The sequence below is a fragment of the Haliotis rubra genome, unplaced genomic scaffold (genome assembly GCF_003918875.1).
Source record: "Haliotis rubra isolate DU_JTF1 unplaced genomic scaffold, ASM391887v1 Scf442, whole genome shotgun sequence".
NCBI classification, from domain to species: Eukaryota; Metazoa; Mollusca; class Gastropoda; order Lepetellida; family Haliotidae; genus Haliotis; species Haliotis rubra.
The window spans coordinates 166,832-191,894 of NW_025767127.1; the positions used below are offsets into that span (position 1 = coordinate 166,832).

The following is a 25,063-nucleotide window of genomic DNA, read 5'->3' on the forward strand; positions in this document are numbered from 1 at the left end:
AAACATTATAGAAGTGTGATAAGAGGTTTTAACGGGCTGGCGGATTACACTGACAAGCAGTTGCTGATCTTTTACCATAACACCCATCACAGCCATTGGATAAAGCCCATAGGAAGTGACTATCAGGTACACAACAACATGCTTCTCTTGGGTTCAATAGTGACCAATCACAAAGGTTGTTCAAAGGTTAAGATTATTCTTTCTGAACATGGTTTAAAAAAGTCATCTGTGTTTGAACATGAATAAGGAACCATTTTGACAGTATTTCATTCATCAGTTATACGACAGTATGATGCGTCGGGAAACCCAGAAAAAGTGTAAGTCTCAAATCATGGTGAAATCTAGAATCATGGGTAGTATAATTGTTAGACACAGGATGTTACATGACGCGTGATTCCAGCGTATTTGACGCAACAATTTTCTGAAAGACTCTGAAAATATTACCATACAAGTCACATTTGACGCAAGTTTTATGAGTGACCCTCAGATTTCAGTTCAATAAAATCGATTTGATAAGCAAACAATAATAATATTTATGAACTAATCATATACATGTAAATGACAATACAATACAAAACAGCAAAATCTTTCCAAAACTATTGCTTTTATTTACACAAAGCACCACTAAAATCTTCATGACTCCCAAATATTGAAAATGTCTCCCAAAAATAAATACTGGGTCTTCTTGACTCCCATTTTTCAAAGTCTGTGTAAAACCCTATATACACGAAAAAATGTAACTCTCTATTTAAGTTTACTTAGAGAATAGTATAGTGTCATATAATATGTATACATGATAGTCAATATCGCTGAAGTCCATCCTTCATTTCATTTTGTATTATATGCTGTTAAATAATGGGAGCAGTGTTAAGATAAGCTATAAAGTTTGTTCACCAATCCCTATTCATTCTAATGAATAAAAATATGTTTAAACCATAATCTGCCACTTGTACATCGTGTTCATCCAGCAAAATTAGTCAATATAGGACAAAACTATTTTTGAATTTAAACAGGGATCAGTTTTTGGGTCTTATCAATTTGATGAGAACACTAAAACAGTATCCAGTTTAATACCTCATTTGTTTTCTGTCTACCAAGGTATCTTCAAAACCATAAGAGAAATAAACCTGTCTCCTTCAAAAGCGAGTGGGAACATTTTAAGGCAAATCTGTTATAACATACATGTTGTTTAAGGAAAAACTACTTTTAAACATATATGGCTTGATGAAAAAACCTCTCCAGGAGGTTATGGCTAAGACAATTTCACAAAGTTATCTGCAACAACAATATGTTTCAGAGACATGAAAAGGCCATGGATTAACACTTGACTAAAGACACAGGCTGAAAATCCTCAGAGGTGTGATTGGTAATTTCGTTATGTATCAATCCCCAGGTGGTGTGATAACCTAAGTTATATCCCTGCAGTGCTGTATTGACAGTATGGTAAATACGTTGTTGCACCAACAGTGAAAGACAATCAGACAAGGTAAAGCTGTATAATGACTTAAGAAAACAGCAGATATGATTAAGGTATAGGAAACACCCACTGTACATACAAACTTACACCAATCCAATTGTAATCTGATTAGGATCCTGTCTAGACAGAAGATTAAGCTACAGCTAGAAGCAACGTGATGCTGCACTCCCAGTAGACAGATAACAGTTAAAACTCAATACAACTGGTCTAGCAGCAACATATTGAAACAAAGCCCCTACCAGTGAAGAAAGACAACAATACTGAAATGTAATCCATGCTTAAAATTTAATGGTGCATAAACCTTCCACATGTTGCACTTGTTTGGTCCTAATTGCAGAAATGAAAATTTATGAAGTGAGGGAGTGATGCTTTACTCTAGTTATTGCATCCCCTCCATATCCTGGTCATATCAAACCCAATCCACCGCAGTAACAACAGATTTATACAAAACCGATAGAATATATCCATATCCAAGCTATATCAAGTATATCAGATATCACAGCTATATGAGACCCAAGCTGTATGATATCTGTAGTTATACGACATCCATAGCCAGGCTATATCAAGTATATCAGATATCCCAGTATCCCAGCTATATGAGACCCAAGCTGTATGATATCTGTAGTTATATGACATCCATATCCAAGCTATATCAAGGGTGTCCTCCCACTACTCCCACTACACAGACAGGCAGTTCGCAGATGCCTTAAAACAACATTTAAGGTTCAATGAACATATTAGCTACTACCTGTTACCTACACATTATAATAGAATAGTTCATATAAAAACACAAGAAAAAATCTATATACAAAATACTATTAAATAGAACAACACCAGTTTTTCTTCAGAATTTACACCCACCTGTACTAGGCAACCGGACAAGCTATGAGTTCAGAAACTCCGATGATTTTAGCCAACCATGTACAAGACTGAAGTACTCAACATCATCTTTTATTCCATCAGCAGTTAAAATGTGGAATAATTGCGACTCTGATACATCATTTAAATCTTATATCCATGTGAAAACAAAAACTGTACATCTAAATATTATTCATATGGAATAAAGATGTTAAATGTTTGGCACACAAGAATAAGATAAAGGACGACTACACTTAATTATGATTTATTTAGTAGGGTTGTAACGAATACACTATGTGGAGAATATGATACGTATCATGAATATTAGGTAACAAATACGAATAATTATTTATTTACGAATACAATATTGTAGTTAGTGACTGATGCACAATATGGAACGCCCATGTTGACAGTTTTGATTTGTCACAGCAATAACCAGTGATCTCATGACACTCAAATTTGGTATGTAATAGTTATAGTCAACAGTACCACGTGCAGTCTTGGAAAACTAACATGACTTGAGCTACCGCAATGCTAGTACATATTCAATCCTTGTATATCTCACTTTCCAAAAGTACACAAGGGTTCAAGTAAAACATGCCCCCTTAAAAAAATCGTAAATATTTGTTAATATTCGGTTCTGGTGACCACGAATAACGAATTGAATTCATGAAGGGCTACGGTTCGAATATGTGAGTGAATCGTTACAGCCTTATTATTTAGAATAAATATATAAATGACGCATCATGTCAATGTGGCCATGGATGTGAAAATGTTTTTCATTACTTCCTTGAATGTCCATTGCATACTATTCAAAGACAAAAACTATTACACTCTTTTGAAAATATTGTTAAAATTAGAACACTGATTGGTATTAATCTTATCTTACATGGCAATGCAGGTCTCTCAATTACTGAAAATCAGAATGTTTTCAAATCTGAACATATCTATCTCTCTCAAACAAAACATTTTCTCAGTTAACTTCTGTTGTACATAACCTATTATTGGGAGAGGGCTTTTCTAAGTTGGATAACTTGTGCCAAATCTTTTTCCTGAATGAATGAAATGTTTCAGTCAATAAACACAATCAAATCTCTCAGTGACAAACCTGTATCTTTATTCGATATTAATTGATAGTAAAAAACAATTTTGAGAAGAGAAGACAGATTATCATTTACAGGGTTAGAAATCTCTTTGAAAAGTCTACTAGCCATGAGGACTAGTGACTCTCACCAAACTACTAGTCCTCACACAATTTTGGTAGTCCTCAAATTTCAATCTTTAATAAACCAAATAATTAATTTGACTTCGTCAAGCAGTATTGGCAGAGGTGTGGTATCATAACAAACAAACACACAATATGTTCTGGCATAGTTTAATTCAGTCATGACAGATGGATATGATCATATTATTCAAATAACACAACTACAACATAAATAAGTTAATATTTAATGAAAATGCAAGCTTATACATTTATAATGTCCAGATAAAACACGAAGGAAGCAAACAATGCAGCGATTCTTTCCATTTGTAACATGTCATAATTATCCCCTTACGTTTTTCTTTTCTATTTTTCATGTTTACGCAATCGGAAAACTATTATAAAGATATTTCTCAAATAATATGTATGGTCGTCTATTTCCTGATAACATTGGCTTTCCGGCTCGTTAGCATTGATACAACAGTGGGAAATACCTCCGTTTTGAAGCCCATTATAAAAACATGTGAAGGCGATTCGTTTGATGAATGGTATCGTTAAAGCTCTGAACATCAACTATATCACTATACCCTTGCCAAGAGTATTTTCACAGTTGTAAGAAGCGATTTGATTGGTTAAAGATTGGTTTCTAATGGCGCTTTTCTTTCACAGTCTGCTACAAGTATCATCGTGATTGGTCAAAATCACACCACGTGACCTAAGGCAGCCAATCATATTACAGCAATGGATACCGCCCTAAATGCGAAAACTTTTAGATTCAGGCGAAAGTTTTGGGTAAATTCATGCTATTCTGGGCGTGTTACGCACAAGATCACTACCTATCGTATATTCTGGACCTTAGTGGACGATATCGTGCTAGGTTATGACCTGTGACAAAATGCTTCATGCATATATTTTAGCATTAAACATCGTGTCGAGTACGAAGTTCGAGATGACGAAAGCCGAGATGTCACTTGAATTACATCACCACGATCGCACAATAAAGATAGGAATAGTAAGTTATAATGTAGGTTTGACAACTTTTATGAGTACCGTTATTGAATATATTCTTCAATTTATTCAATTTGTTTAATTATCATCTCGAAACATCATTACTTTGCTCTTTGACAACTTTGATGCGGACCCGTTGCCGAAGCATGTGTCCGAGAATTGTTTTTTCCAATAACATTGCGAAAAATAGCTTTTAATTTTAAGTTTGTCGATAAAATATGGTCATTTGAAATGTAATAAGTGTTTTCAGACATTGTTAAAAGTGATAGATTTAATTAATGTTAGTTAGGTTCCTAAAGTTATATATCATTTTGATGCGACTACTGCCTGGTAGCCCGGAGGACTAGTACTGTTAGATGTTTTGGTAGTCCTCCGGGAGATTTACTAGCCTTGGGCTAGTGGACTAGCGTAGATTTCGAACCCTGATTTAATCAGAACAAAGTTCTGTTTACACACAATAAAACTTCTCAGTAACGAACCTGTTTCAGGCTCACTCATCTCTACTCACTGGACAGTGGACTGTTCCATTATACCCGTAGGTGTTACCCTAATTAACCTTCTAGTTCAGTGTCTGTCAATTGACTGTCTGTCAAATGGGTGCCTGTCAGTTGGGAGATAACCATATATAGTATATCAGACATCCCAGTATCACAGCTATATGAGATCCAAGCTGTATGATATCTGTAGTTACATGACATCCATATCCAAGCTATATCAAGTATATCAGATATCACAGCTATATGAGACCCAAGCTGTATGATATCTGTAGTTATATCCAGGCTATATCAAGTATATCAGATATCCCAGTACCACAGCTATATGAGACCCAAGCTGTATGATATCTGTAGTTATATGACATCCATATCCAAGCTATATCAAGTATATCAGATATCCCAGTATCACAGCTATATGAGATCAAGGCTGTATGATATATGTAGTTATATGACATCCATATCCAAGCTATATCAAGTATATCAGATATCCCAGCTATATGAGATCCAAATCACAGTTTTATCAGATCCCAGCTTTAACAAATTAACATCCCAGCAATATCACATCCATATTATAGCTATATCACATCCATTATCCATATTATAGCTATATCCAACGATCAATATCAGATGCAATAGTGCATGGGCAGGTATGGTTTACTACACTGTATCCTCATGTTCATTACAGTTCCACACTCAAACATAGGCAAGCTGTCTACCAGTCATTCCTGTCATTATATTACATTTTCTCAGCTGTGCCCACTAAAGCAGAAACATTGCATGGCTTGTTTGTTTAATGTTACACTCAAGAATATTACAGCTACAGTTAGAAGGTGGGCAATCTGGCCCAGACAAACCAGTGGTTGATAATATGAGCACAATTGAAACAATATAATTAAAACAAGTAAGTGAGTATTACCACTTGATGCGTATACTGGTTTAGTAACCTTTAATAACCTTTCTAACCAGGTATCTGTACAGGTAAGCCAGTACATGAAGTAGACTTACCTAATAACAGTCAATGTGTGATAATGGAAATCCACTGAAACTGATTCCCAGTGGCAAATTAGGGCTTGAAGGAGTCGATGCGATTAGGGTCGAGCTTTACAATAGGAAAACGGTTGTGAAAAAGCGTGGGGCAATGTCTAACCTATTATGAGTGCTTCATTAAATAACTTACTACATTCCTAATCTTGTTATGTTGCAAGATTGGTAAGTTTTAGTAATCACTGCTTCAAAACTGTTTACAGTTAGTTTGCATCATTGTATAGCAGAATCTGGGAGATCATGTAGTTAATGAAAGACACTGTTCATGTGACAGCCAAACCTAGATTAGGATTGCAAATATCTAGAAAAATTTCATATTAGATACACCAAGGCTTCATTTGGATCATGTAAAATTTGGTCACATTTTCAGCCATGTGCTTTTTATTTGTTGACAATGTAAAAGTCTAATAAAGATAATGCACTATACAAAAGTCTCTCATAAAACAACATGAATCATATGTCTACTGAAAACTGACCTTTTGTCGAAAATTCAACTGCTCAAAGCACACAGTGATAGCAGTTACGGCTGGGACGGGTCCAAATTTTCTACCCGAGTACCCCACCCCTATTACCCCACCCCTATTACCCTACCCTACCCTACCTGGATACCCATATGTTAATTCCTGACATTCTTCAGCTCGGAGGCTAAAATATCGAGATTTTTAATATCTTAACCATGTATTACAACTAAAAGAGGTGACTGTACTTATGTCTAAATCTTCAAAGACACAACAAGCTTTAAATCATGAAAGAATAACATATTACACTGTTTAATCTATTAGTCACATGATCACAACGGGTCCGGGTATTGAGATGGGTACCTGGGTCCAACTCATTACCCACCTGTCCTGGTACCCGTCCCAGCCCTAATAGCAATCTAAAACAAGGCAAAAACAATTTAAGGCTCTCAACATCATTTTCTGCAGAGTATATTTTCATAGTCATGACATTCTGTGTTCCCTTTAGCTGGGCTTGCTGGACCACAGTTAGTTTTCACTCTGATAAGATACAGGGATAAGACAAAGATTGCATATTGGGTCAAATGTATGTTCATTGTGTTTCCCATTTACAATAGATGGCTTTTGCATATTACACATACTGTTTTCTCACATCGAACTTCACGCACCCCTGCTTCATAGTAAGCTGGAAAAGTATTTCCAAAAATATTTTCAAAAATGAAACTGAAAAAATTCAATGGCAGGTTTGCAAACTCGCCTTGTGGAAATCTGTGATGCTACTTTCTGTATCCATGCAAGGACATGCTTTTTGATGTTTCTGATTGGCTACAGGTGTTAGCACGGTCTGGCCTTATCCAATCATATTTGGCATAACGTATTATCTTAGGCAGAATAGTAAAGCTATCAAAGCTTGTCATCAGGGCTGTCTCACATTCATCACAAAACTAAAAAGATCATAAACAAACTTTAGAAGAAGGTTTTATATGAGATAATAGCGCAACATCAAAATAATAATCGATATATATATGTGGAAAATATGAATCAATACTAACACAAATGAATCGTGCATAATATCCCACAACTGAATTTGCAATAAAAACGACAAGTGGAAGAAATGCAGAAAAAAAATAAAAACAGATTGGTACATACAGTAAACTACAGTTACAATGAACTGAGGGGCGGTGGGGTAGCCTAGTGGTTAAAGCGCTCGCTTGTCACACCAAAGATCTGGGTTCGATTCCCCACATGGGTACATTGTGTGATGCCCATTTCTAGTGTCCCAAGCCATGATATTGCTGGAATATTGCTATAAGCGGCAGAAAACCCAAAACTCACGCACTCACTACAATGAACTGAAAACTGAAAATCTAAGTTTGTTATAGTGAGTGAGAGAGTATGGTTTTATGCCGCTTTTAGCAATATTCCACCAATATCAAGGGAGGGACACCAGTATTGGGTTTCAAAGTCATACATTGTACACATATGTGGAATCAAAGCTGGGTCTTCGCATGATGAGCAAATACTTTAACCAACAGGTTACCCCACCATCCCTTTAGTTTGCTATAATCATACTTCATTATAAACATTTCGAATAATATATACAGCCAGAGGCCAGGACCATACAAGTTTGTCATATCCATTATTTTGTTAGTTAGACAGACAGCTACTGTACACTAACAGAAATTCAAGTGTAATCCCTCAATTTCATTTGTTTTGAGCTCCACCACAAAAGTACCAAAAGCCTTTAGCAGGGGTGGAAATAACTTTCAAATTGCTAGTTTACTCCGGTACAGTGCACATGTAATATAACTTGCCCTGATAATTTTTCCACTATACCGGCCGTTTTCTTGTTGATTCTTTAAAATAAACAACATAATTAACATTGGAAAGTCAACTGGACACCGGTACAGTGTGATTTACAAACTTGCTTGCCCGACAGAAAAAAACACTTGACTCGGACATCAGGCAATGGGTTATTTCCACCCCTGCTTTAGTCATGTTGATCAGATTATACCAGACAATGAACACGGAAGAACCAGAGACATAATACATATGTATCATCTCTGAAACAGGGATTTACGGGATGCAAATTTATCACTGAGTTTGCTACTAGCTGGGTTTTGGTATCATTTCCAATTTAATTACCGTAACAATGTGCCGATCATGATACACAATATATCCAAGTGTCAGGGGTTTTCAACGAATGTAAGACAAAAACGTACTTTTTATCTGTTATGTCATTTAAAGTTTTTATTTTACTAACCTTGAGAGATAAAGGATAAATTCATTTATTTCACACAAAAATATCAAGTGTTTCCTACAAAAAATAGCATTGATGACATCGTATTGGCGAACCGACTGCCACTCACCACATGCGGGGATTTTGTATGGGTTTTCGAAGATGAGCCATACTTTTTATTCTGCACTGTGACTGAGGGAGTGTTGTGATCACGATATATGGCTTCCTATTTATATATTGCCTGTCACTGATAATTAAAGTGCACGACTGATCTTACTGAATTTTTGCAGGCAAATTTGGAATCATCTCTGCTCTGCGTACCTAATTTCAGTTCAGTTTTCCGACCACTACTTAACGAATGACATCACATTTATCAACTTACGTATGGTTCGGAAAGATTTCCACCCGTATCCCCCCTTAAATTTAATTTTAGTCAAATCATATCACCTGAATATATATTCCTCATCTGATAAGGATGGGTTTTTCACATGTTTCTTTAATTGTATTTGAACATACTGAAAGACATATTCAACTTCTAATAATGCCACTCAAAGAAATTTTTCCTCATTGTTAAAATTTTGGGGGGATACGGGAGGAAGTCTTACCAATTATTTATGCTACACTAAATTAACATGTATTAATGTTAGTCTATGGAAATTACGTCAAGTGTCCGAATACCTTTTGCACGACTCTGTGTACATATTTCAAAGAGCGCCCCCGAGTAATACCGGAGCAGCAGTTGAGCGCTTCCTGTGTTGTTTGCAAGAACAATATTAGTTGTTTCCAGCACCCACCGTTACGTTTTACAATCAAGCCCAATCAACAAATAGGGTACCGATGTAAACAGCCATACACCTTTATTCAGGAGATTCTACCTCAGTCTACAGTTTTTGTACCGGTGCATGCATAAGCGACTTCTAGGCTACCAGTCTTGTTTTACAAAATTGCACTTACTTTTTACCAGTTCTCCGTGTTGTCATACAGTTGATATATCATTAAATGATTAAATGCAGTCACATTTTAGACAAATATGTTTTCTTTTGCTCAGAAACATCGTTTTCGTTGGACTTTTCGAAATCATCGTTTGACAGGTGCACATTTACTTCCTGAGCATGCGCACCTTGCCGGATGTTGACAAAATTTGCAGGAAGTGTACTTTCTACCACGGCAATAGAGCAGCCGAGAATTCCATTCCAGCAAATTATGACTGTCTAATGTCCTCCCTGATATCTAGCTACATTTGTGATGACACAATTTAACACGATGGATATCGCTTCGGAACGATGTGAGTTACAATCACGAGGCTATGTCGGTAGTCGATTAAGAATTCAGGGGAATGTTACTAGCCAACATCGCATTGTTGACAAGTTTGACAATTTTGTCACAATTTGTGCCCTGATGCATGCATCAATGGGTCAGTGAAGTCATAAATGACACTTTCGGTGTTCACTGTAAAGCAGAGTGAATGAAGCGTAACTAAATGAAACCCTGACGGTTTATTTAGTTTATTGAATAATGATCAACTATTTCAAAGGGAATAATTAGGAAAGCCATGTCCAAAATACATGGCAGCAATTGCCAGACTTTGGCATACATTTCAAATCCTGTGTTCTTCATGGTTGAATTGAAAGATCTCAACCAACAATAACAGGAATTTGTCGTGTTTTAATTGAAATGTAGTCCCCATAAGGAATGTTTTTCCCCATCCAGGGATTATCAGAACTAAATTTGGTGAGTAACTTTACTAGGCTGGTATTGTTTACAGTGTTCAGAGATTTCCAATAATTCTACAGGTGTCATGTCATTAATTTTGAATTAATTAGTTAAAGAAAAGGAGTTTCATTGTTTCAATCATGACAGTTATTATCAGTATTATTACAGTAGGATGTATGACTCACAAGTAGTATATATTTTAATGACTAACGTTTGTTAACAACCAACAGTGCAAATATTGAAGTCTTGGAAACTGTTGGAGTTTAGTTGGACGATAGCTTCTATATATGGCTATTGACACCCTCATGATTATCTGAGTTAATGATGATACTTAGTAGTGGATATCTGTAGATGAATGTATCTCAAATGTGTCAAAGTGTGTTAGCTGCCTTGGTAATTGTCATCAGTCTAGCACCATATCTATTTCATCAAGGACAGCAAGACCAAAAATGTTAATTCTTTCTGTTTTCCAGCCTTCATGTTCTAATCATGATTAGCCTCAACAAATCATTAATTGCCACTTTAAGGAATATACATGGCAATATCATTTACACAGCATTCATAAGTAAAGTCACATACTACTAGTGGTGTGACGATTCATCAATACGCATCGATGCATCAATCCATGAGCCGCCGATACAGTGAATCGATACAGAGTTTTACATTGTCATATATCCCGATACGATACTTCAAATGGGCCACGATACATCAATGTTTAACTTTGAATATTGTCGAATCGCGACATTTGTCAAGAAAAAAAGACTTACTTTTGTTTAATGATTAAATATATGCTTACTTATTTTCCCTTCGTAAGTAAACATTTTCTTTGAAATTCTTGCATCAAGAACTGTGTCAGACAAAGCGTTCGCATGTATTGACATTCACAAAGTCCGCTTCCGAATGAACATTGAAAAACGCTGGCGGAATTTGATGAAATACTTTAAAATGGTTTTGTTTTGATCTTAAGGTGTTTAATAGTTGGTGTTGCAATTAAAGATTTTAGTATCGTGATACGTATCATATCGCCATCCTTATATCGGGATTCGTATCGTATTGCACAATACTTTAGCAATATATCGTCATGACTAAAATTTTAGTATCGTGATATATCGTATCGCAGGTTGTATGCCAATATCAGTACTACATACTACCCAGTGTTGTTCATGTGACTATGGTTTATCTGTCTTGTGCTGCCAATGGCTGGTGCTATTTGCAACACACAACCTTCTAATCATAACTAAGTGGTTTATATAATTATCCTTATTATATTTACATCAACTCTGTTATGAGAATGATAAGTGTAGTGCCTTAGGAAATCAGTCTGTTTTAGGGCAAATGAAAAACAACTTTCACTTGTCCAGAAAATAAGTAGCTTGTCCTGCTTGATAAAGAGAAAACTTTTTACAATTTAATTTTTGTTTTGTCAGTGTATTCAGTTTTATTACTTCTAATGTGTATCAAAGCTGAGACCTTGAGAGCTGATTCAGAAATATAGCCCACAAATGCTACTAGTCAGTGAGGACTATATTTTCATCATTTAGAAAATCTGAGTAATGTTTTGTTTGTCATGTTTACAGAATGATAATTTCTACAGGAAACAAAGAGCCATGGATAGTGAAGAAACTGTGTTGGTAGTTGGGAGCGACATTTCACTTGCTGACCTGCAGGCAGAGATGGAGGTTGGAGAAGATGGGGGAGAAGAGGGGCAAGATGCATCGTCAGCACCTGAGGAGGAAGAAGACCTAAGCTCTTTTGAATTACTTCAAACACGTAATGTGTTTTGCTTCTTTGATGAAAATTTGTTGGATTCCAACCCACATGTGTTACCTGGTAATGCACAAGGCAATAAGGAGGATTCTATGGACAGTCCATGTGTCGCATCTGCTGACTGTGCTCATCAGAGCTTATCACACCAGTTGCACTCAAAAAATCAGAACATCAAAGAATGTGATATGAAGTCTCAGGAATTGTTTCATGACAGTGAAACATTGTCTCCTTCTGTTAGTGGTTTAAATCAGAAAGGTGACCCCTTGTCAGACAAAAATGATGGCGTAAATTGTGATACAAATTCCCTCAGGCTAGAAAGAGATAATAAATTCCCCTTTATGAACGATGTCAAGTTTCTCCATCATTTCCAAATGGTGTCCATCAAGGTGAGCGATGGGCACGACCATCACACAGACTGGCCCAGCATAAGCATTCAACTTTGACAAGACCATCACAATGTGGTAAAAAAAGTGCACTGGAGTCAGAGACATGTGGAGAGCTGCCTTTCAAGGAACCAAGTGTTATTGAACTGAGACTGAATGGAGCATCAGCTGCCCATCCAGCAGCTTCATCAACTGCCACATCAGCAGCTCCGCAGAAACCTGTGATACACACGACTGTGATAGATGTTCACCCAGGGCATGTTGTACATAAACATGATAAGAATATGCTGGAGTGTGAGTTATTGGAACATTATAGTGCTTTGCAAAGTCTTCCAGAAGAAATGTTGCTCAAAATATTTTCTTACTTTTCACCCAAAGAACTGTGTCAATATGTTGCACCTGTATGCCGTCGTTGGCGTGTCCTTGCTTACGAGCCTACATTGTGGACATGCTTAGAAATCGACCCTTCGTGGGAGGTGAGTATTGAAGACATCACTGCACTTCTTGAACGTGTGTCAGGGGTGAGGGACCTCTCACTCCACGCCAGGAATGATGTTACGTATTTGGAAGTCTTCAATTACCTGAAACACTGTGATCACTTGACGGAGCTTGACCTTGGGTTATGTGATAGTATTAATATTCATGTCATCCAGTGTATTGTCAAGTTCTGTCCTTTAATGAAGAACATCAATGTAGAAGGATGTAGCAAAATCGACTTTGAGTGTGTGAAGCTGCTGGCTTCCCTACGTCACCTGTCCCACCTGAACCTCTCGCACTGTCGTCTAGAGAATGACAGCATCCTTCTCCTGGCGTACTCCATTGACAGCATCGTCAGCTTCAACGTCGATGGTGTGTCGTGGATCACAGATGAGTAAGAATTGTTTCATTCAAGCATTGACAATAAAATAATAAGATGTCAGTTGAATAATAAGGAGTGAGAGAATGAGTGAGTGAGTTTGGTTTAATAATAAACAGAATTATCATAGCTTCACATGGGATGAAAGCCTGAAGGTAACAGGCCATTAACATTTGTCCCTCCAGTGAAACATGGGAACATTGTTATACATTGAGGGGCCAAATATTAGAGGTGTGACGATACGGAAATGTCACGATTACGGAAATGTCACGATACGATACTTACCGCGATATCTTGGAACGATACGGTTCGATGAATATCATGATATGCTATCTTTAGTTATTTTCTTTAAAAAAGTATACTTTGATAGGATGTAACAGTGTAAATTTTTACATAACCGTAAATTTCTAGTGAACATTAACATTTTTTAGGTCAACGATACATATCACGATACGAACAAAAGTATCGATATATATTTAATCGTCAGATAAAGTATCACGATTATCGATACTATGATATATCGTCACAGCTGTACCAAATATCACTTGCAATTAGGACCGATATTTAGGGCATCCTTCTGCAACTGGGATCTGAACTCTACACAGCGAATTGCCTAGCCATGAAGCTGTGGGCCTGTTATGCCACAAAGTATTAATGGTACTTAATCAATGTTTACTCATATTCACCTTGTTGTTTTGGTCCAGTTTGCATTTTTTAGGAGATGCGTCTTCTTTGTTTTTAATTTTGAGATAGGTAAATCTCGCAATGTCTACTTTTTACATGCTGACAGTTAGACTATTTCTAAAATTTAATACCACTGATCAATGCTCAAATAGAATCAAAAGTTGGATTGATAAATGGGTTCTCATACTGAGTGTCACCTTGTCTTATGAAGGTTATCAATAGCCAGTGATTTGTTGCGTCTGTTGTAGCGGTGTTGTGCCCCTCTGTGAGCGACACAAGTCCAGCCTGAAGCATCTGGAACTAGATGGGGAGGAGCTGACCGATAGGAGCATGTCAGCCGTGGCCAAGTGCCAGTCTCTTGTAACACTCAATGTGTCCTTCTGTGACCTGCTGACAGATGCCAGCCTAGAGTATCTCAAGGTACTGGGAACACCATCCACATGTTGTACTGTGTTAGTTCTTAACTGTAGTAAATATCCTGAACCCATTCTTCAGCATAGGGGTGGTGGCATAGTCTAGTGGTTAAAGCATTCGATCGTCACGCCGAACACCGGGGCTCAAGTCACCACATAGGTACAATGTATGAAGCCCATTTCTGGTGTCCCCCTCTGTGATATTGCTGGAATACTACCAAAAGCGTCGTAAAACTAACTCACTCACTCCTCACTCTTCAGCATAGGTTCAATTAGGGTCCAGTACTTATGTCTCACTGCTATGACTATATGCCCATTCAATCACTTTTCTTTCAAGTATCAATATTGGTACTCAGTTTCTACTGCATGAGGATTTCCCTCCCCCATTCTTACTTGAGTATTCCATGCTTGTCGTAAGAGGCGACTAACGGGATTAGGTGGTCAGGCTCGCTGACTGGGTTGACACATGTCATTTTATCCCAATTGCGTAGATTGATGTTCATGCTGTTGATCCCTCGATTTCTGGTCCAGATTCGATTATTTACAGACCACAGCCATATAAATGGAATATTGCTGAGTGTGGCGTAAAACTAAACTCATTCACTTAATCTTACATGAGTGAATGAGTGAGTGAGTATGGTTTCATGACACCTTTAGCAATATTCCAGCAATATCATGGGACGCCAGAAATGGGCTTCACACCTTGTGCCCATGTGAGAATCGAACCCGGACGCTTTAACAATAAGGCTACCCCACAGCACCCCATTCTTAAGACTCAGGCCACTATTTTGAATGAAGCGGTGTCATTTTGATTGGTTGTAGAGGTTGCTGTGTGGGGATTCCAGGTTAGAATTAATCCACGCCAACCTGTTGAAAGTGGCAACCAAGAGTGAGTGAGTTAAGATTTTATGCCACATTGGCAATATTTCAGCCATATTGTGACGGCGACCAAATCAGGTAGTCAAGCTCAGTAAATGGTTGATTGGACATCATTCTACCTCAATGGCAGGGATTGTTTGGTCCAGATTCTATTACAGACCAATGCTGAATGATGCAATAAATAACAAACGATTTGATACTCAGGAGACTGCATTGTTGCCTTCATTTTATGCTTTGTAGGCTGAGTTTGTCTAAAGTCATGGGAACCTCACAGTGAAATAATCTCTTCTTTATTTAGGAACTGACAAAGCTGAGAAAACTACGTCTTCGGAAGGGTTTGGAGTTTTCTGAAGAAGCTGTAGAGAAGTTCTTTAAGCATGGCCACCTTCACAGTGTCACTGACCTTGACATGTCCGAGTGTGCTGGCATGAAGGACATCAGTCTCCTGTCTCTCACTGCGTGGTATGTTCTGTCACATGCTCGTCCCCTTTACCACGATCTCATCTGGACAGGGATGGCATATTTACGCTGATCCGCAGATTTCCGCTGATATTATTTCAAATTGTTTAATTGTGAATCGTCTAAATCCATTGAGAAACCCTCAACTCGCTGACACAATATTAAGTTTTCCGCTGAAAATAGATTTTCCTGTTGCCATCCCTGTCTGGATCTGATCAACATCTCTGTGTTTGAGAGACTTACAAACGCAACTTGAAAAGCTGACATCAGATTGGCTCACGAAAACTAACATTCCAGCAAATTTCGCTACACGTTGACATAACATGATGTCACATGAAATGTTTGTTAGATCTTCAGCTACAGAGGTGTCAAAGTAAAAGATAATATTTTCTGACACATTCAGACAGACAGTGGTACATATCCAGAACCTTTCCATCGCATATTGTGGTATATTTCTATGACCTGTCAGTCTCACACAATGGCATATATAGAGAATACTACACGAGGTCTCATTACATGCGAATTATACAAAACGCTTTCGCTCGGTCAGATACCATAGGATGGTCACGAGTTTCGTATAATTCATATATAATGAGACCGAGTGTGGTATTTTATTTATCAACCATGTCTTACATGCATTAAATTGACAAAATAGCGTATTTTTGTTATTGTTATGGTTTCGAACCGAAACCAGCTTCATAAAGAGGTTGCGGAAGAATTTTGTTCTGTAGTACACTTTTGCATGACGTCACACTGTATTGACGTCACTACTCTATTCTCGTTTGTCCCCTTGGTAACCGACGTCACGATGCATGTCAGTTGTCATCGCCTCGTACAGCCTCCTACAGTAAACTACTCCATAGCACCCCTTTTGTTGGTTTGCAATTGCTTCACTCGGCTAACATCATTGGTGGAAACATTGCGTTTGTTTTTCGACGGATATAATGTCTCAGTTCGACCCACAATTAAACAGCAATACAGCAACGTTAGCAATGTTTACATTCCCACAATGCATATAAGTTGTAGAATGAATGAATTCACGTGTTTGTTATGAATGAACAAGTAGTTCCGTCCCAACGTGACCTAACTGAGACGTCATCGGTTATCCAATCAAATCTTTAGAATCTCAGGTCAAGTCGTTACGACACAGGTCAACGCGATACGACACTCGTGTGACGTACGAGATTAGAATGCAACTACCCATACGCTGACCACGTGGGTAATAAATCTGGATGTGACACAGTGATTTGTTTTTTACTTAAGTTGTGTATTATTCAGTTAATATGGAAACGATTCTTGATACTTTTGCTGTAAGTAAGCACGTAATATATAGTGAATGTATATTCTGTAGTGAAAATGATAAAGAGTTTCATTGGGAATACATGCCATGAACTGTGATTTAGTCAGAGTCAGATTTAGGATTTTTCAGTTCTTCTGACCACACTGCTACATATCGAGAAAAATTATTAAGTTCTAGTGAATTAAACAGTTACCATGGTTACCCTGTCCCCAACATTGTCCCTGAATGGACATTTAAGATTGAGACTTTGTTGACAGTTGTGGCAGCAGCCTGATAGAGCTGGCTCTACAGTGGTGCTGGTACATCACTGACATTGGCCTGGCTTCTATAGTGGAGTGCTGCAGGTAATACTGACACAGATGTCTTGTTTCGTCTTGGTTTAATATAGGATAATATGATGGTTTGCTTGCCAAAACCTGCTCCAAATGCAACAGGATTATTCTAGTTCTAGTCAGTGGATTACTGTGTACTGAATTTTCATGTTCAACTCCCTGGGGAGTGTACAGCCTGAGTTGTTTCATTTGTTGAACTGTTTATGAAATATTGAACTTCTGTTCCAAGTTTAGACCCGTGAAGATCTGGGTTAGAATTGATCTTCAGCAACCCATGCTTGTCGTAAGATGCGACTAACAGGATCGGGTGGTCAGGATCGCTGACTTGGTTGACACATGTCATTATATCCCAGTTGCGTAGATCGATGCTCATGCTGTTGATCACAGGATGGTCTGGTCCTGAATCGATTATTTACAGACCATATAGCTGGAATATTGCTGAGAGCGGCATAAAACCAAACTCACTCACTCACACTGATCCAAGTTTCGTGTGCAAACTAAGAAGATCAAAGACTCACTATCTCAGCTCAGAGCAAGTAATTATGATCTGAAGAATCATGAAGGTATATTTCAAATGTCTTATCTGTACATCTTATACCCTTAATGTTGTACGAATGAATATAATTTTCTGCTTGTTTTAAAACTTTATCTTCATTGAAGCAAAACATAGTCCGAAAAACCGAACATTTTTCTACATTGTCCAAATACCAGTTTGTGTTAGGTACTCATTTCAACCACAAATGTTAAAACAGTTAAAAGTTGCACGTACTTATTGCTTGTCAGAATAGTTGATGATCATGCTCACTTACTTGGTTCATGCATGTCATCATATCCCAGATATTTTTATCAATGATCATGATGTCAATCACTGGATTGTCTGGTCCAAATCTGATTATTTGTAGAATTAAAACCGAGTTGAGTGAACAACAAACAAATCTTGTGAAGATGTTGAACTATGGGCCGATTGTCTGTTTGTCCAGCTTGAACAACAAATATTAAATTGATACATATATATCCACTGTGTCATTCCTGACCTTCATGCTTCAACTCAATCCTAATGTTAATGTACTTCTCATTCAGCAACCTGGAGCGACTTGACCTGACGGGGCTGCACCGCCTGTCGGGGGAGTGTCTGGATAGAGTGCCAGATGATATGGTACATCTCCGCTTCCTCGACCTCCGGAACTGTAACAATGTAAGTCCATCTTCCCCGTGAATCAAAGCTGGTATGTTCTGATATAGAGAAATGAGAGAAAATGAAGCAATTGTAAGTAATGATCAACAGCCTTGACTCCACCTGGAATGTGTTGAGACACAGGTGATGACATTACCAAGGATCAAAGCATATTTTGCATGTGTTGGTTATGGTACTCGGCAGTGGGTTAGCCAAGTGGTTAAAGCATTCACTCATTACTCTGAAGACCTGGGTTCGATTCCCTACATAAGTACAATGTGTTAAGCCCATTTCTGGTGTGCCCCTGCCGTGATATTACTGGAATATTGCTAGAGTGGTGCAAACCTCAATCACTCTCCACCCACCCACCCACTTGAAGTGTCTAATTGATTTCATATTTTTGCAATAAAGTAGGTTTAAATCAAACCTATCTTTTTCAATCTTTAATTCTCTTAGATCTGGTTCATTTTGTTATTCCAGATGAATGACAAGTTGATTTGTGAGATGATCCGGTCGAAGCCTGACCTTCAGGTGATGAACTACTACGGTGAAATGTTTGTGTATGGAGAAGGGAGTCCATGATGTGTCTCGCCATACTAGGAGCCGACATCACAATCATGACATCCATTTTGAATAAAGTATTTTGCCTGAAATCAGTTCTGTCAGTTAAGCCAGGTTGGTATTATGGACAGAAGTATGAAATGAACTATGAGAGAAGTAAGACCTGTTTAGTAAAAATACACCACAATAGTACCTGAATGTGACTCTAGATGTCTACATGTGTCGGGAATTACAGAGCTAGTGGCTGATAAAAGCAGTTAATTATTGGAAGTCACCAGTTGAAGCTGTAGGTTGTGTATCTGATGTTGTTTATTTTGAGACAGGAACTTAACTGGTGGTGCATAAGTCCCAAAATATTGGAACGTGAAACATATGCACAGTTAGATAATTTGATTTTGTGGGATATTATTTGTTAAAGTGGAAATCATGTTTGATGTGAAACAGAATTGTTGCAGTTTAGTTTTAAATGATTGTGTGTGTGTCCAGTCGACTTTTGTCATATTTCAACACCGAGCCTCTTGTCAGGCAGTTATTGACATCACAGTTTGTGTCTATGTGATATAGATCTTGATTGATGATTCATAAAAACTAGGATATGATTTGTATAATACAAGATGACATCTTTATAAACCAATCAAAACCTCAGTTTCTGCGACAGTCGGCAATAAAAAGCGTTACCCTCTTTGCACCGGTAACTTAAATGTACTGTCATTTTGTGGCGGTGGGGTAGCCTAGTGGTTACAGCATTAGCGTCACGCTGAAGACCCGGGTTCGATTCCCCACATGGGTACAATGTGTGAAGCCCATTTCTGGTGTTCCCCGCTGTGATATCGCTGGAATATTGCCAAAAGCAGCATAAAACCATACTCACTCACTCACTGTCAATTTGTTGCTTGTCCCACTCATGAGTACAACTACTTAGATTGACAGCTGTACAAACAGATGTGATGGGTCAAAGCAATTAATTTTAAGAATTGACAATTTTAGTTGTCAAGTTTTGTCTAGGGAGGAAGGATGGATGAAAGTTATTCTTTGTGCTTTGGGCTGCAACGGACACACTATGAGCATACAGTATAAATTATTCATGGTAAACTTTGGGTTTCAATGAATACATTATGAGTATACATGACAGTGCCAAGTGGGGGCCACTTCAGAAGAATAAGTCGTAAATATTAGATTCTAGTAACAAATTGATATGAGGGTGAAGGTTCAATCCTCAACATCGGCTTATGCATGGGCGGATCCGGTGTGTGTGCGCGTGTGTGTGTGCGTGCGCGCGTGTGTGTGTTGTGGCGCATGCGTGCGTGCGTGTGTGTCCCCGCCTATGTTATGATTGTCAAAGCGATAAGATCACTCTGTGGAATGAACTCAAGGAACACAGACCAAAGTTAGCCAGTGGCGTTGAGTGTTGTGAACTCACTTAACTCTTTCATTCACTTTAAATTGAGTTGAACTGACTGAGTTCTCTAGTTTCTAAAGTTATGTTGGTCATTCAGTGTGTGAAGTTTATTTTTGATGTTGGTACTGGCAGGCCAAGTATTTTTGTCCCAGAGCAGAAGACGTGGGGAGTTTTTCTTAGTAGTCGATGTTTGAGAACCATGACTCAGTGAGCACCATTTATCTGTTTTCATAAGATTATATTTAAGTTGTCCATACTTTGAGTTATTAATGATAAAGTGACATTATAAGTCTTAACCAATGTGGAGGACTTTGTCTGTTTTATGCACCTTGCTGATCATTGCTAATAAATACACCAGGAGAATAAGTACTGGTACCTGTTTTGTAGGTATGTATTATTGGATGTACTGAAAAGGCAGCTCTGAGTACACCTTCAGCCTCAGTTTCTTATTTCAGTTTGTTTTCTCTGAGTCTGTTGTGTTTGACGAGTATATTTTGACATCAGCCAGATGCCAAAGGATTGTTGGTGAAGTCTGTATGGAATATTTCAGAGATATTACAAACCAATGCAGAATGTCAGTATAGTCACATGTAGTACTCCATTGTATATAGTAGGAATAAATTATGTCAACTCATCGTGTTGTTGTTGTTCAGCATGAGTATAGCTGCCTTATTCTTACTCTGACAGTTACTGGATTTGTGAGTGAAGGGGCTGCTCTTCAGTTTGCACTTTGACAGAAACGTGGGGTTGCTCTTGAGTTTGCACTTTGACGGAAACGTGAGCTGCTCTTGAGTTTGCACTTTGACAGAAACGTGGGGTTGCTCTTCAGTTTGCACTTTGACGGAAACGTGGGGCTGCTCTTCAGTTTGCACTTTGACGGAAACGTGGGGTTGCTCTTGAGTTTGCACTTTGACAGAAACGTGAGCTGCTCTTCAGTTTGCACTTTGACAGAAGCGTGGGGTTGCTCTTCAGTTTGCACTCTGATGGAAGCGTGAGCTGCTCTTCAGTTTGCACTTTGGCGGAAATGGGGTTGCTCTTCAGTTTGCACTTTGGCGGAAGCGTGGGGCTGCTCTTCAGTTTGCACTTTGACGGACACGTGGGGCTGCTCTTCAGTTTGCACTTTGACGGAAACGTGGGGTTGCTCTTCAGTTTGCACTTTGACGGAAACGTGGGGTTGCTCTTCAGTTTGCACTTTGACAGAAACGTGAGCTGCTCTTGAGTTTGCACTTTGACAGAAATGTGGGGCTGCTCTTCAGTTTGCACTTTGACAGAAACGTGGGGTTGCTCTTCAGTTTGCACTTTGACAGAAACGTGGGACTGCTCTTCAGTTTGCACTTTGACGGACACGTGGGACTGCTCTTCAGTTTGCACTTTGACGGACCGATGGGACTGCTCTTCAGTTTGCACTTTGACGGACACGTGGGGCTGCTCTTCAGTTTGCACTTTGACGGATACGTGGGGCTGCTCTTCAGTTTGCACTTTGACGGACACGTGGGGCTGCTCTTCAGTTTGCACTTTGACAGAAACGTGGGGTTGCTCTTCAGTTTGCACTTTGACGGAAACTGGGGCTGCTCTTGAGTTTGCACTTTGACAGAAACGTGGGACTGCTCTTCAGTTTGCACTTTGGCGGACCACGTGGGACTGCTCTTCAGTTTGCACTTTTTGACGAAGCGTGGGGCTGCTCTTCAGTTTGCACTTTGACGGACCGTGGGGCTGCTCTTCAGTTTGCACTTTGACGGACACGTGGGGCTGCTCTTCAGTTTGCACTTTGACAGAAACGTGGGGTTGCTCTTGAGTTTGCACTTTAACGGAAACGTGGGGCTGGTCTTCAGTTTGCACTTTGACAGAAACGTGGGACTGCTCTTCAGTTTGCACTTTGACGGAGACGTGGGGCTGCTCTTCAGTTTGCACTTTGACGGACACGTGGGGCTGCTCTTCAGTTTGCACTTTGACGGACACATGAGCTGCTCTTGAGTTTGCACTTTGACAGAAACGTGAGCTACTCTTCAGTTTGCACTTTGACAGAAACGTGGGGTTGCTCTTCAGTTTGCACTTTGACAGAAACGTGAGCTGTTCTTCAGTTTGCACTTTGACAGCAACGTGGGGCTGCTCTTCAGTTTGCACTTTGACGGACACGTGGGGCTGCTCTTCAGTTTGCACTTTGACGGACACGTGGGGCTGCTCTTCAGTTTGCACTTTGACAGAAACGTGGGGTTGCTCTTGAGTTTGCACTTTGACGGAAACGTGGGGCTGCTCTTCAGTTTGCACTTTGACAGAAACGTGGGACTGCTCTTCAGTTTGCACTGAGACGGACACGTGGGGCTGCTCTTCAGTTTGCACTTTGACGGACACGTGGGGCTGCTCTTCAGTTTGCACTTTGACGGACACGTGAGCTGCTCTTGAGTTTGCACTTTGATGGAAACGTGAGCTGCTCTTCAGTTTGCACTTTGACAGAAACGTGGGGTTGCTCTTGAGTTTGCACTTTGACAGAAACGTGAGCTGCTCTTGAGTTTGCACTTTGACAGAAACGTGGGGCTGCTCTTCAGTTTGCACTTTGACGGACACGTGGGGCTGCTCTTCAGTTTGCACTTTGACGGACACGTGGGGTTGCTCGTCAGTTTGCACTTTGACGGAAACGTGGGGTTGCTCTTGAGTTTGCACTTTGACGGAAACGTGAGCTGCTCTTGAGTTTGCACTTTGACAGAAACGTGGGGTTGCTCTTCAGTTTGCACTTTGACGGAAACGTGGGGCTGCTCTTGAGTTTGCACTTTGACAGAAACGTGGGGTTGCTCTTCAGTTTGCACTTTGACAGAAACGTGAGCTGCTCTTCAGTTTGCACTTTGACAGAAACGTGGGGTTGCTCTTGAGTTTGCACTTTGACGGAAACGTGAGCTGCTCTTCAGTTTGCACTTTGACGGAAACGTGGGGTTGCTCTTCAGTTTGCACTTTGACGGAAACGTGGGGCTGCTCTTCAGTTTGCACTTTGACTGACACGTGGGGCTGCTCTTCAGTTTGCACTTTGACAGAAACGTGGGGTTGCTCTTGAGTTTGCACTTTGACGGACACGTGGGGCTGCTCTTTAGTTTGCACTTTGACAGAAACGTGGGGTTGCTCTTGAGTTTGCACTTTGACGGACACGTGTGGCTGCTCTTCAGTTTGCACTTTGAATGCAAGTACAGGTAGGGGGCTGCACCACAGTTTGCACTTCCACAGCTATGGCAACAGTAGGATTGCAGTACAATATGTACTGTGACATCAGTTAACAGTCCGTAATGCAGTGAAACATTAGAGCAGGGCCAGCCAGAGCATAGGTGTTTAACTATGATACGGTGTGACAGTTACTTTGAATGAGGAGGTTGCAGTGTAACAGGTACTGATTGGGGGTAGTTGTGATATTAGGGTGTACGTATAGTATAGGCGGAACAAAGGAGGGTTCACCCCACCACCCCCTTTCTGAACTGTGCACCCCTCCTCCTTTCTCAAAAAGCTGTATCCACCCTTGCTAAGAAAGCTGCTGATGTCTAGACAATGCCGTTATCGGTTCACGTCTATCGTGAGAGGAGGCGGTATACGGTGGTTTATTTTACGAACGCTTCAGTTAACGAATCTCAATAAATTAGCAGCACTTGAAACTACGCCTGGATTACAGTATCTGTAAACAACAGATCTAAGTAGAACATTTATGAGGTGAAACAGTCCCTAACAGAATTAATTCTAAGGGAAAATAGAATTCTATACTATTTTATTTAGTGTTTTTGTTTTTTTAATTTTTTACTGAATGACAGAGTCATGCACGAGTTATGTCCCGTACACCACTAACTGCTACTCTGAACAACCTGGCGATCGATGGGACGTTATTTAATGCGACTGACTATGTTTTTACGACATTTTTAGCAATATCACGGCAGGGAGCATCGGAAATGGGCTTCGCACATTGTACTCATGTCTTCAATAATAGGCTATTCATTGATCAAACCCTGGCCTTCGGTGTGACGGGGATTGTTTTAACAACTTGTCAGCCCTTATGTTCATTGATCTATGCCACTGTATTATTTTCAGTACACAGTCACAGCCAGGTTACAGGAACATGCATCGCTCCCAAATCTTACCATTAAGGAATCCTGAGTATGGTGTGACACGCTTTAGGTATTCCGGTTATATTACGGTACGTCAGCTCAAAATCCCAAGTCAGTCAATGTTAAACGTTTTCCATATGGGGTTTGCTTGCTTGTAATTTAACGCCGTACTCAGCAATATTACATGTATATTTAAATAATTGCATTTGGACCAAACTATCCAGTGTTTGACAATCACGAGTGAGTGAGTGGTTTTACGCCGCTTTTAGCAATTTTCCAGCAATATCG

General features: G+C 39.2%; 3 protein-coding genes across 7 annotated transcripts; 2 read left to right on the plus strand and 1 right to left on the minus strand.

Annotated features, from left to right (window-relative positions):
- Nucleotides 1-9,915: 9,915 nt before the first annotated feature.
- Nucleotides 9,916-21,333, plus strand: LOC124289480 (F-box/LRR-repeat protein 2-like). Of its 5 annotated transcripts, none has more exons than XM_046726107.1 (7): nt 9,916-10,064; nt 12,070-13,513; nt 14,431-14,602; nt 15,773-15,936; nt 17,491-17,577; nt 18,646-18,760; nt 19,220-21,333. In XM_046726107.1, exons 2-7 carry the CDS (start codon nt 12,927-12,929, stop codon nt 19,319-19,321), a joined length of 1,227 nt encoding a protein of 408 aa, XP_046582063.1. In that variant the 5' UTR covers nt 9,916-10,064; nt 12,070-12,926; the 3' UTR covers nt 19,322-21,333. The 5 variants fall into 5 exon arrangements, with proteins under 5 accessions (XP_046582063.1, XP_046582064.1, XP_046582067.1 ...); XM_046726108.1 differs by having other exon boundaries at nt 12,087-13,513; XM_046726111.1 differs by lacking the exon at nt 19,220-21,333 and adding an exon at nt 17,984-18,128 and having other exon boundaries at nt 18,646-18,749.
- A 227-nt stretch (nt 21,334-21,560) lies between these two features.
- Nucleotides 21,561-22,660, minus strand: LOC124289466 (sialidase-like). The gene is made up of 2 exons (XM_046726081.1): nt 22,396-22,660; nt 21,561-22,213 (listed from the first exon to the last, which is right to left on the minus strand). The coding sequence occupies exons 1-2, from the start codon at nt 22,658-22,660 to the stop codon at nt 21,561-21,563; spliced, it is 918 nt and encodes a 305-aa protein (XP_046582037.1).
- Nucleotides 22,661-23,001: 341 nt separating this feature from the next.
- Nucleotides 23,002-23,745, plus strand: LOC124289467 (the record flags this gene model as incomplete). Its single annotated transcript, XM_046726082.1, is given in 3 exon segments — nt 23,002-23,087; nt 23,175-23,341; nt 23,639-23,745. Coding segments are annotated over 3 exon segments (360 nt in total), but the record flags the coding sequence as incomplete, so codon positions are not given.
- Nucleotides 23,746-25,063: the final 1,318 nt, after the last annotated feature.